This window comes from Eublepharis macularius, chromosome 8, assembly GCF_028583425.1.
Source record: "Eublepharis macularius isolate TG4126 chromosome 8, MPM_Emac_v1.0, whole genome shotgun sequence".
In the NCBI taxonomy this organism is placed as follows: Eukaryota; Metazoa; Chordata; class Lepidosauria; order Squamata; family Eublepharidae; genus Eublepharis; species Eublepharis macularius.
In genome coordinates this window covers 56,486,970-56,501,107 of record NC_072797.1, presented here as the reverse complement: position 1 = coordinate 56,501,107, position 14,138 = coordinate 56,486,970, and the positions used below count along the sequence as shown (strand labels likewise).

Genomic DNA, 14,138 nt, shown 5'->3' with positions numbered 1-14,138 from the left:
TTCACCAAATGGCTAAGCCATTTTTCTCTAACTTCTGTGAGGAAAAACGCAACCACTATCTGAGTTCATCCTTGCAAAACTTATTGAAAAGGCTGTTGGACACCACACACAAACTGCAAGGATACAGTGCATCACAACTTATCCATTTGGTCCTCATGGCACTGAGAAGATTTACAATGAAATGAGAGCTCCTGGCTTAAGCACTTTCCAGTAAATTTTGTCCAAAGGAAACTACTGGTAGTCATATGCCTACACACATCTACTGGTCTCAAATCAAGGGACTATCACATACAGTAGTGGGCTATGCACAAGGATCTCCCAACGAGAAAAATGGCTATGTGTACTTCAGCTTCAGTCTGAAATACCAGAATAAGCTTTTCCCCCAGCTTCTATGCATTTCTTTGATTCAAGTGTTTTCACTTTGTTTCTAGAAATTCATCATACAGACTTTATCCTGAATTTTAACTCAATGTATACTAATGTCTTGAAACACAGTCTTCATTTAGTATCCCTCAACAACAAAAAATAATCTCCAAATAGCAGCTCTCACACATTAATACATAAAAACAAAACAGCTATTTGCATGAGCTTTAGATTAAAATCCTCTTTTTTTAATATGTGTAGATAATTAAATTGCACGGACTACCAACTTGTATATTAATCTCTTCTTTTCATTCTTATATTCATCACAATAATTCACAGCTCAGCATCCAGCTAATTGCTCCCTCAACTGACAATGCTACTGATTTTTGTTGTTGGTCTTGAAATACTACTCTAATCTGCAGCATCTGAAAAACATGAGCTTCAGGGGCAAACTACACATTTCACACACAAATACATGTAAGATAAATTTCACATCTGTTTTTTCTGAACAAAAGCAGCTTTGTTGTAGACTCATTTTGAGAAAGGATGGATAGAAAGGCTGCGTCTAACCCTTACTCCTCTTCTCCAAATAACTTTCCTACAGTGTTCTAAGAAATACGTGTTCATCAGTGTGGAATCTGGGGAAATAGTACAATAAAATCAAGTGGCGAAAGAATTAACTAGTCCCTCTGACCTGCCATTTCTCTGCTTAAAATTTCCAGTAACACTGTTTTTCCTTGGAAAGAAAAGCCATCATGATTGTGGCACATGGATTTGCATTTCCTGTGTAGCTTTGACCTTCAGGAGCTGCACTGTGTGTTCAAGGACAAAAACACCAGTGCTGCCTTTTTGCTTCTGCTGTACTGTCAGTAGTAGAACTCATAGATCCCTTATATTGCTGGCTGCTCCCTCTTTATCTACACTTCCTCTGATATACTAAGGAAATACTTTTTGGTACTAGCACTGAAACAGTACAGCAAGCAAAGTTTCATTCACAATACTGAAAAAGATAAATCCAATGTTAACTTCTCTTACAGTATAATTCTGTGAGCCCTGCATTAACACAACTACTTAGAAGGTTTGGCTTAAAAGACTGGGCTTCAGAGTCCTTTAGTTGCCAGCATAAAAGCACAACCTGAAGTCAGCCAGATGACTGACTCAGATACACAATGGCTTTTTTGCTGCAGTGAATGGTTCTCTTTACAAAAGAAACTATCCTGGCTGGAATTGCTCTACTTGGCAAGTGCAGGATTCTACTTTAGCTCCTCCATGCAAATAACCGTTTGTACTATGGAAGCAACTGCTTATTTTTAGGAACAGGTTGCCTGATATTATAAGTCAATCTGCTCTTCGGAAAGGTTGTGACCTTTAAAGTCCTTTATCATCTAGGATCCACATACTTGCAGGATCCACATAGGATCCACATACTTGCAGGACCTCTCCTCACATGAACCCAGGAGGACCTTACAACCTTTCCACTAGGGCCTGTTTCCCTTGCTGAGGGATGCTAAGACACCAACAACTCAAGCGAGAACACTTCCTGTGCTAGCTATGTCTCAATGGAACAGGCTGCCAAACCATGTGGCTTGGGCAGTAATTTACTTTGATGAAAGGGATTTCACCTACCACCTTCCACTGCATCCTGAAACGCTACTTCCGGGAGATGGACAGTGAAATCCTAAGCAGAGTTACTCCAGTCTAAGGCAACTGACAGCTAAGGAAGAGCATGAGGGCTAACTGGGGATCAGCCATGAGAGGAGGTGATCCTCCCTCTTTGGGGAGTGGAAATTTACTGCTGAATCCAATCCAAAGACTGTATATTCCCTTTTACAATTCAGAAAGAATTGAAAGACAGACCTACTTATCTTTTGGTCGAATGTGATTTTATTTTTGACCCTCGTGTTTTAAATAATTTATTGTATTCTGAAATGAGTGTGGAAACCACTATGATCCTGCTCTTACAAGATACAACAAGGATTGTATAGGAATCAGGAAAGAATTAGTAGGCATGGGTGAGTGTGCCTGAACATCTATGAGAGAGACAATGAGATCTTATTCAGGACAATTTCTTGGGCCATCCCCAATACATGTGAATCAATAGTCATGGTTTTTGTTGATAGAACAGAAAGACAGACAAATGGCACTTCAGGTACATAAATTTCTTACATTTTTTTTTGCTTGTTGCAATTCTATTAGCCATGTAGTACAACTGTATTCATGTATACTCAGAAGCAAGTCCGACAGGATTTGGCTTGCTCCCAAGGAAACATGCATAGGACTGCAGCTCTAGTAATCTAGAATGTGATAAAATTAATTTAAAAGCAGCAGAGGAATGATAATTTTACACTTAAGTGCAAACCTCAAGACAAACTTAAATATAAAGATGTTTAAGAGTCTATCAGGATTAAAACACAATAAAAATACATTTACCTAACATGAAAGTATTATACTATCCTTGATTGTTGCTCATTTGAAAGGCTTCCAGTTCTCGTATGGATAATTAGACTGCATGATAATGCATTGTAAAAAAATCTCAAAGAAATAAAATTATTTTTTAAAAAAATTAAAATCCCAAAGAATGTAATCTATACGCCATTGCTATACTCTTACAAATACAGAAAAACACACTTTCTAATTGATCTTAGCACCATGAGAATCCAAGAGAACCTTGTAGTAAAAGTGTCAAGTTGAATTTCTGATCCTGTCTTTTTCTGCACTGCCACAGGCCTTCTCCCTCCACCAACTTGTTGGCTTCTGTTCCCGCTACACTCTATGTTTGAAAGATGAAAAAATTTACAATTCTTTACTTTTTGAAAGAAAAGACTCCTGCTCAGACGACTTCTCTCTGTGGCAGTCCACTGCTTCCAGGGATGCATGTGGTGGATGAACTTCATAAGCTCAGATAAATACTCCATGTTTTAGAAGCAGCAAGATCATTTTGATGCTTACCTTGTGAACAGAACACACAATTATTGTAGGGCTGTTCCCAAAGGTTGTTTTGTTTTAAACCAAATCTTCTAGGATTTATGTGCTACATCATTTTCTTAAAAATGTAATTTAAGAGCATGAGGAAAGTTTTCTACGTCTCCTCACTGTCACAGCAGGCAGGCATCATAACAGGGGCCATCAAAACCTCCTCATTTACACACATTCAAACCTCTGACTTACCGAAGGTTTGGAAGATGCTGGCACATGCTCCCGTACAGGGAGGGTGCGACCTGTGCCTTGGATCTGCCAGATAATTTCTGCAGGCAATAAGGTGTGTTCTGGCCTCCTGCTCCAAATGTGCCCCTGCTGTTCCTGGAGACTTGTTCCCCAGAAGCAGTATGGGGCGGGGGGGGGGATATATTAAGCTGCAGCAGGTGCGTTTGTGTGTGGAAATAATATTCTTTTTGCTGCTTCTTAAATTTAAGTTAAATCATTTTTCGTCATTAATGATTAATTACCCCACAGCATCAGCAATCACAGGAAGTCATACTCTTTGGACAGAAATTGTTCTGTCTGCAGGAATGTTCTTGTAGATTCAAGCCTGTAGCACACTTTTCAGAGTATTTACCATAAGAACAGGATGACTAGAACCTCAATGGAAAAAGGAGAAGTCTTGAAGTAGATATATTCTGATTATTGAGGGAGATAACAATGTCAGGGAAGTAGAAAGGAGAAATTCAAAAAGTCTGAGAATACACAGGGGCTGTAGAAACACCAGACAGGCAGTAATCAGAGCTACCAGAACAAGAAAGAAGCCTGTCCAGAAATTAACTTGCGAGTTTCTTCATCAGTTAGAAGACACGGTTTGGTGGTGTCACATACCTGATAGGATATTCCATTCACATAAAAGGAACCCAAATAAATAAAAGTAAGACATTGACCACATACTGATTCAGTCAATTTGAGCACCAAACCAGTGAGAACTACTACTGTTGCATCCATCATTCAAACCAGAAAAGTTCTTTACCTAAAGTCATGTAAGCAGCACACAAAGACTACAGCAACAAGATCAGCTGTGGGGACACATGGGGCACCAGCCCAGTTGGCCTGGTCAAATTACTTGCTGTGTTCAGTGAAGAACCTTAACTGATGCAGCTGCTGGCTTGGTAGCACACTAGCCTAGAAAGTTCTGTTCTGCTTTATAATGGGTAAAAGGCACAGATGCTTCCATGACTGGAGCCACTTGATAAGATCCCTTCCTTAATATCAAAGGTCCATCTTCTTACGTTCAAATGTTAGCAGGGAATTAGGTGAATTTTGGCTCCTTCTCTCATCACTGAGTAATGTAAACAGCCCATACTGGAACCTCTTCTGTTCCAGTGTTGCCCCAGTTTCTCTGGTGTAAGAACTACTGTATGTTTCATCAGGCCCAATTAATCTCACAGGAAAGAAGCAAACACCAGCAGCTTTCAGACTGCAGTGCAAGTTAAGGAAGGAGCCCATTCAGACACATTCATTAGACAAAATAGCCTTGAAGACCACAACATCTGTGCAGCATTTTACAATGCATGTGAGTCTCAAGCAAAGTGATCTGCTTTTCTCTAAAAAGAAAAAAGCTGTACACTTTCTATCCCTATTGAAAACATGGAAGTAAAGTATGCATGACAGCCAAAGGCAAAAGAGGACTTGATTAGGCATAACTAGGAGACTGTAGTGTTTTGAAAAGCATTTAAATGCCTTTGAAACCAACCCGTTTCCCCAACATTCCACACAGAACACTCACCCAAGGTGCTGAGGGAACCAGAAGTGTCAAAGTGAGCAAATCACTGCAACATTCTGCCACAGACTGATGACACTGAGCTGCCTGATTTATCAGCCTAGCATAAACAGCAGTTGGTAGGATGTGCTGAGCTGTCTCAGAGGAGCCCTGTCCTGGGGCCAGCATGAGACTCAGAGTTTGCCTCATGGCAAACAGGTGTCTCCACAGCTTGCTTAGTTTTTCTTCAAGAGCGCTCTATGAAAACAAAAAAGGTTAAGACAAGAAATGGTAAACATTGTGGGAATAAAAGCAAGTTAATGATGTCAGGTGAAAGGCCACATGCCCAAGCCCAGCACCTGCAGGCACTACAGTGACTAGGCTGACATTTATAAAACAAAATCTCCTGGGAACTCTAGTGGAGACGTCAAACTCCAGGCATGTTGCCTTCTCTTCCTCCCCACCCTTTCCCAACCATCTGCGGAGAACATGTGTTGAGGGGGCACGATCTGACAAAGCATCAAACACAACAAATTGCCAGACTTCTAGCTTCTTAAAACAAATAAGAAAACACAGATCAAAGCTACTCTCCAAATAAGGCTGATTGTTTTTTCTAAAGAAATGGCTCAGGGCTAGAAGAGCCAAAAGAAAAAAAATATTAAAATCTGAACTTCTAAATAGAGTATTAGAAAAGCATAAACAAGAGAATGTTTATCATCTTCTACCTACCACAGAATCCTGTCCTTTTCCTGTTTAAGCCTTTAGCCAGATGTACATGCAATTTATTGAACAGCATGTTTTCATTTAGAGAAGAACAAAAAAACACTGCTCAGATCAAGAGCTCATTTTGAAGCAAACACCATAAAAACAGTGAAAAGTTTAACACTAAGGTAAGAGAAACTGGCAGGTTGTGACACTAACATATATATCATGCATTCTAGAATATTAAACCAATCGTATACTTCTTTAAAATACCTTGCCAAGATGTAAACAGATGTAAATAGTCATTCAGATTTCTTTGTAAGACAGTTCCTTGATAACTACAACATGAGTTACTTACCTTTTATGTACAACTTTGAATACATCAACTTAGTTCAGTATTCATTTGATGTTTCCAAATCTCACATATAATTATGCATTTCTTAGTTGACATTCTAAGTTTCATCTAGCAACTAATGCAAATGAGGTTTTATTTCAAGGCTTCATTATACACAGATGCACAGGCACTACACTCGAAGGACAAAGGAAGACCATCAGAAGAAATCTGGTTCCCAAAATGTAGACATCCATCACATAGAACCAGAGTTATGTATAAAGGAGGTAGCACTGTTAACACCAGACTTTTAAAATTTATATTCAGACAGTCTTACAGTGCCCATAACTATTTCTCCATAGTGTCTATGAGCCAGTTTGGTGTAGTGGTTAAGAGTGTGGGACTCTAATCTGGAGAACTGGGTTTCATTCCCGACTCCTCCATTTGAAGCTAGCTGGGTGACCTTGGGTCAGTCACAGCTTTTCTAGAGCTCTCTCATCCCCACCCACCTCACAGGGTGATAGTTGTGGGGATAATAACATACTTTGTAAACCACTCTCAGGATGGCAACAGACTGGACTCAATGCCTTTCTACCACAGAGAAGCTACAAACTGACTTACTATCCATTTTATTTCAGAATACAAACTTGAGCTTCAATCCAGTGAAGAGCTGAACATATGTTCAATTAAACAATCCTGGTTGGGGTTTTTTTCATCATCTTGCCTTTTATAGGGGGAAAAAACAGTAGGGTACAAAACTTTTGCAAATATTCCCATTTGGCTGCGATGTCCCGCCTGGCATGAAGACTACTGCCATGGCTGAGGCACAAGGAGGACCATCAGGGTCAAGACAGGAATAGAAAAGCAGTGTGTGTTTCCAAACAGGGCAAGCGGAGGGGGAGTGGCTCAGGGCACAGCAGAGAATGCCTGAGGGATGGTTGAGACCAGCGATGGCACTCCGATGATGAGGATGAATGACCTGGGACACAGCCCCTGGGGAAGAATAGTAGACATTTTTTACTTTAAAAAAATTATATTCTACCTTTCCACTCTCAAAATGACCACCAAAGCAGTTAATAAATAATAAAATCACATTTTAAAACTATTATAACATCAACACATAATTAAAACAGTTAAAACTAGAGCTTTAACACAAAGACATAAAAACATTTAAAACAGTTTAAAATATTAGGCATGAAGGAGGGATCTCTGAGAGAATGGCAAAAAAAAGTCTTTACCCGCTGGCAGAAGGGGACAGAAGAATCTACGTGGGGAGAGAATTCCAGAGTCTTGGAGCCACAACCAAGAAAGCCCTCTCCCAGGTTGCCACCCGCCTAATCTCATAAAGTGGGGGGACCCAAAGCATGGCCACCAAAGATGACTGCAGTGGTTGGGTGGGTTCATAAGGGAGCGGGTGGCCCTTCAGGGACAAGAGCAGCCCAGAACAGGGGAATAACAAAAACAACAACAACAACCAAAACATTTGATTTATATACCATCCTTCAGGATAACTTAACACACACTCAAGAGTTTACAAAGCATGTCATTATTTTCCCCACAACAATCACCCTGTGAAGGGGTGGGGCTGAGAGAGCTCTGGAAAAGCTGTGACTGACTCAAGGTCAAAGAGTGGGAAATCAAACCCGGTTTTCCAGATTGAAGTCTCAGCACTCTTAACCACTATATCAAACAAAGGCAAGTCATGAGACAACGGGGGCAGTTCTGCAGGCTGGGTAGGTTGTTCTGCATGGGCGGCCACAGAAGGAAGTTGTCCTCTGGACTCAGAGCAGGTCTTGCTGGCTCTTTCTTCACTGAGATTGAGAAAGGCTGGGTAAGCAAGGGCATGGCCAAGTATATAGATGGGCCACCCCCAATACATGTGAAGTGTACCTTATTGCTGTTTCCAGCCTGGACTTTGCATATGGATCACAGGACGTACAATGTGACCCTGCCACTGGGGACACCTACACCATCTCTAGAGGCAGAAAAAACATCTGAATACTAACTAATGTTAAAAGGCAGGATAGGGGAAGGCCTTTGCACTATGCCCTGTTTGTGCCCGGAAAGGCTTTGTTCTGAACTCTCTGAAGAGTGGAAAAACGACTTGGCTCTCTCCAAACCGTGCACCAGACTAGCTGATCACTGTATGAAACAGGATGTTAGATTTGATGGTTTACAGGTCTGATCCAGCCAGGCATATGCATATGTTCCTAATTTCATGTAGAAGGATGCTTTTTTATTCTAGTAAGAAAGCCCTCTCAAAATCATTTCATTTTACTGCATCCCTGTTTTCAGATGTTTAGATCAGGAAGGCACAGCAACGTGAGCAACATCAGATATAACCTTCATTGTACAGGAAACTGAGGTATAGTAAAGAATCTTCAGTTGGTCTTCAATTAATCCAGTGAGTTAAGGAACCGGCTCTGGGCCTCCTGCCCCTTCCCCTGCCCAATTATTTTTTTACCCAGGCAGCTCTGGAAAAGCACGCCTGATGATTTACTATAAATCTCTGAAGCAAATTAAGCAAATCTCTAATGTGATATATTTTTAGCAACACATTAGAGTTATAAATGTAAAATTATGTAATGTGGTAATAAAATATAACACATCAGGGAGTTTCACCAACATATCTCTACTATATAGATACACAACACTGTGTACACACTGTACAGCCTGTTGGGCCCTCCCAAACATTGCTTGAAATGTTTTTAATGTTTGTCACTGTGGGGACTCTGATTTGGGTGGAAAGATAGCATAGAGATGTTTTAAAAAAATAAGACTCCTAAATGCTGACATACTATGGCAAAAAGAGAATAATGTGTTTATTTTCACAATGTAGAAAAATTGTGTTGTCCTTTGTATATTTAAATCAGCAGTGGTAGATCAACTACGATGTTGCTTGATCTAGATACGAATGGCAGAACAAGCTCTCTCCCCTCAAAAAATATTGAGGTTTCTACTTTGTTTCCTATTATGGGACATCATTGTCAATAAAAATATTACACAGCATGAAATCTATTGAAAGAAATATGCGGGATGGTTTTGGTATCATGGAAACTTCTGATTTGCTATGATTGCTCTTCACAGGAACAGCATGACACTGAGAATGCAATCTACTATCTATTTCTACCTATCTATTTACATTTTTTGAAAGTTACCAGCAACCTTAAGTTTGTACAAATTCAAGTCCGTTGTCTGGTCCAACAGAGACCTTTAAGAGTGAAAAGGCTGCTTATCAGCTGTGTGGGGAGAAAGGAAGGAGGAGAGAAGAATTGAATCCAGTCCCCATTCTGCTCCAGGACAATGAATAGCTATCAGTTTAGCTTTTTAAAGAAGAGTTCCATGTATATTGCTCATGCTACTGAACTAGAAACTTGCACAGAGCACCTAGTTATGCAGATGATCCCCAAATAGCTAGAGATAAGTACATGGAAGCCTGATCCTAAATGCTCATCCCTAGATGAGCATATATCATATATCCATATATCAAGATGGAAATACGTTATCTAGCGTGACACAGGTTAGGGAAATCCTACTGATAGACCCAGAAGGTTCTACTGTGTGACCTATACTTATCCAGGTACATATGTGAGACTACACAGAAACCACAACAAAGAACTGTATATGTTTCTTGACCATACACCAGCAATATCATGATGAGATTTACTGCTCAACCCTGAAAACATTTCCAGAGAAACAAATTCCATTTAAAACAAACGTAACTTGTTTTCAGGCAGATGTGTTCATCAGTTCAGAAGGGGACTGTTGATCTCAAGGTTACAGCTGATCTTTAGCATTCAATTTAACAAAGAACATAATACTCCTTAGATATGAAGGTGGTAAACTACATTAAAAGTGTATTCTATATAAGAATATACAAGCTAAAAAGAAGAGGAATTGCTAGAATTACTGATAGAAAAAGTGTAGCTCTCTTTAGGTTGCTAGACCTTCTCCTAAAACTAATTAAAATCATGAAGTGCTCAAAGAATGCAAATCCGTATTTGCCACTGTCTTTAGCCTGACACATCAAAACAATGCCATAGCAAACAGTTTTAATATTGGTGGTTTAATTGCAAAGTTTACTACGTATATTTTAATATGCAATGCAAGTTCTTCTCAGCAGGCGCTCCATATGAAGCTATTTTCATGAAAGCCACTTCTGCCAAGATACAATTTGCAATGTTTTTCAAGTGAGATCAGTGAAAATCAGGAACTGTCATTGCCAATTTGTTTCAGTTCAGATTCAAAAGGTCACACCCTTGACACACTATAGAGGTTAGAAATGCCCTTTTCTTCTTTTACATGTCCGCTATCATAGTGTCGGTTCTTATTTCCAAACATACCTCCCTGAAACCAAGAAGACTGGTATTTTCTGGACAATTCAAAAGAACAAGATTTTGGAAAGCAGTGCTTCATGTCAGATTAGAATAAATATATTTTGATACTCTCAGTCACAAATGGATCCAACAGACTACTACCATAACTATTCCTTACAGAATACCTTTATACTATCCCTTAATGGAGAATTACCTCACATTCCCAATTTATACTATTAAGTTTTAACTTTAACAAAAAGTACAAATTCCAAGTATCAAACTCAGAGAGACAAAAATGCACAGAAAAGTTATTTTGATTCTCAAGTATGTTCTCACTTTATCTTGATTTGTTGAGAAGCATCTGGGATTACCTCAAGATCTGTGTGCTTTGAAGAGAAGGGAAGAGATATCCAGCCTCATACCATCAACTTGTGAGAAGACAGCCAATGATTTAAAATTTAAAAATACCACTGTGGATGTCAATAACCCACCTTAGATTACAGAAAGGAGTTATAAAATGTATTAAATGCATATATAGATTTCTTGAATGGCAGTACTTCTACTGGTATTTCAAGTTATGAATTCCTTACCACATATCTAAGATTTAAATTTTCTATCTTGCCATAGCAAAGATCCAAGAGGGTAATTGGTTGTTTAATAAGATTTCCTCCCAGAGTCCAAGGCAATGCAAGTTTTGATAAATCCGAAGTCTGAAATAGAGAAACACCATTCGGAAATAATTAGCACACATGTATTAATGAAGCTTATGCTTGTACAATTACATCCTCCCACATGGTACAGAATTAAAGTCAAGATCAGCTCAATTTATAAAAATACAGAGATTTCCTTTTTTACACTTCTACTTTCTTGGACTGAATTAGGTTCGATATACCAGAAACATTATACTAACACAAAAGAGCTCTCCTTGCTGAGTAATTTCAGTTACTGATGCAAATCTACACCCTGCAATTTATCCTTGTATCCTTGCTCCTAAAACAAGAGAAATAAAATATCTTGTTAAAAAAACTCTCAACAAATAATAAATCCCCCCAATACCAACAAAATAAATCAAACCTCACTAACAGTGCCAGCAAACACCACCTTGTATTTCTTCTGCAATGCCTGAAGAGCAGATACCCCCTCACGTCCCTCATTCCACAAAGTGGGTACAAGGACAGAAAAAGTGCAAGCTTTGGGGGAAGGACCCAACAGGTGACCACAAGTGGGGAGAGGGAGGTAAAAAGAAACTGATCAGAGGAGTGTAATTACAATAACCATCAAATAAAGTATATCAAAGACTCCACAATTTTCTGGTATTAATGCAATATACGTGGACCATCTAATTGTGTCCCTATGAAATCTTGGATATGTTATATGTTCGAAGTAGACCGGTGGTTGTCAATCATTTTCAAGAGTGGAGGGTGTTGAGTCCACTAGTAATTCAATATAGAGCATCTAGCCATTTCTACTTCCATGACTGGGTAGAGTTGAGCTGGTGGATTCAGGGTGATGACTATTACATTAGCAAGACAGAGGGCATTCTGATAGGAAAAGGGTTTGTTTTCCTGGAATGCGCTTCACAAACATAGTCCATAGCAGTGTTTCCCAACCAGGGTTCCATGGAACCATGGATCCCACAGGACATTGTCAGGGTGTCCACAAGAAATCATGGAATAAATTAATAAATAATTTGAAATTATTTCAGTTATTAAGGTTATGTAAGGTGATATGCGTGTGTGTGTGTGTAGCAGCAGCAACTCTTTACAAATAAATTTTATTAACAATAATCTAGCAGTTGCATTGACTCGAGCTCTCCACCATCAGCTTCTTCTGGCCTGTAAAAGTGTTCATAGGTAGGGTTCCTTGGGCTTTGAAAAAATAATTTAGGGGTTCCTCCATGGAAAAAGGTTGAGAAACTGGTCCACAGCAACAATATGGACAAGTTACAAAAATTTTGTGATAGCTGCAACTATGAATTAGAAACCAAATAGCCATGTTACTACAACTTAAGTAATTTGGGGTAATCACATCTATAAGTAAAAAATTAATTCTAACACACACCTACACATTCCTTTTCCATTGTATGAAAATAATACAAAAGTTGTATTGTCAAAATAACTGTGAATGCTATGAAATATTATGTCAAATGCTCAGAGCACACAAATTTACTAATGGTGATGGCACCACATTTCTTGCACCTGACCCACTCATTTAACTTGCTGCCCAGTGCCTTCATCATGAATGCAAGTACATAAGCACCATGTGCAACTGTACAATTCTCAATATCCAGCAAATTAGTTTTGAATGAATGCATATAATGTAGGACACATGGTGCAACTGGAACCCCTGATGGGAAACCAGTCCTATCATATGAGTTACAAATTAATGAATCACTCATCTGTGCCTTGCTGTCAGTATGAAGAGGGTTTTTTTTAAAAGGGATGCCTTGATGTCATATCATTTGCCAGCGTTTCCTTTTCTAGAGGCCCTTAAAGGGTATTTTTTAAAACAACAGCACCCTAAAAAGCCACCTTCATTATTCATAAAATATTAATTTGCTTTTTGAAGAGTCTGCCTCTGATTTATATTGCTTCAGATTTTGGGAATCTGAAATCTGTTGCCCAACTTCTTCGTGGCATTAGAGAAGCAATGCCAATGGCAGCCAGAGGGGACCCACTGCCATCAGCAAACACATCCGGAGCTCACACAGGAAAAAGAGAACAAAGAGAAGAATAGAAGAGTGAAAGGGTGAAAGGAAAAAAAGTTATGGGAGATGAGAATACAATCCACCATACTTTGAGTCTCTTAATTAGACTTTTAATATCTGCATTACTTATCAACTTGTTGGCTTAGGTTTGGGCCATCAGTTCCCTTCACAAAGTGCAGATATCCCCTTCAAGACACCCCCCCCCATTACCTGTTAACACTCCCTACTCTGCCTTTTGATCCACTACTGCTGCCATGGAGCTGACAGTCCAGGTGCCGCTTTTCAGTAGGACTTGGCATAGCTAAGTTTCCTTCCAGAGCAGGAAACTCAACTGTGCCAGACATTTTTGGACAGGTTCTCAACAAACAGCTCTTCAAATTCTCTTTGCAAGTGCTTGCCCATGCAAGTTATTCCGAAGAAGAAACCATTGCCACGGCAGGCAGGCATCGGGCGGAAAAGAGGTTCCCGGAGCTGCTTTTTCACCTGCCCAGAGACACACAACAAACCTACTTTGCTGGCTCCTAGTGTAAAGAAACGTGTTACTGCATGGCAGTGGAGATGCAAGTCGGCAAGCTTGGGCTGTGCAAAATTAAAACCTTGAACACCTAGTCAGCTCAGGAGGGTAGCCATAGCAACAGACTTACTGCTTCAAAGAACAAAAAGAAGAGAGGTAATAATAAACCACATTTATTGTATTATAGAAAATAAAATGTTTTGTAAGCTTTAAAGGATGGTCTGATCAATTGTCCATGGTTTCATAGCATAGTTTGCCTTTGATAGCTTCACTCACAGACACTGTGATTTATCACTTTATTGTTAAAATAAAATCTATTGCCAAAATAAGAATTTCAAAACCTGGTATGCTTACCTTTTGGCAGGAAATATGGCAAACAATGTTTTTATTGGCCATGAGCCATTAAAAGGTAGTTTAGGTGAAATTAACTGAACATTTCTATAAAATGATTATGAACATGGGGAAAAAATCCTTCCCAAGATTAGCATCAGTGGACTTCGTTGGGAAAATGCAAAGAGTAA

The 14,138-nt window shown here is 39.3% G+C and overlaps 1 protein-coding gene across 2 annotated transcripts in view; it reads right to left on the bottom strand.

The window, feature by feature from the left end:
• The window catches only part of LOC129334680 (uncharacterized), an 82,930-nt gene that overhangs the window by 38,113 nt on the left and 30,679 nt on the right, over nucleotides 1-14,138 (bottom strand). For both annotated transcript variants that reach the window (XM_054986926.1, XM_054986927.1), the window contains exons 7-8: nucleotides 10,987-11,106; nucleotides 5,075-5,305 (exon numbers count right to left, since the gene is read on the bottom strand). In XM_054986926.1, the coding sequence (XP_054842901.1) occupies nucleotides 5,075-5,305; nucleotides 10,987-11,106 (351 nt within the window). The remainder of the gene's footprint in view (nucleotides 1-5,074; nucleotides 5,306-10,986; nucleotides 11,107-14,138) is intronic.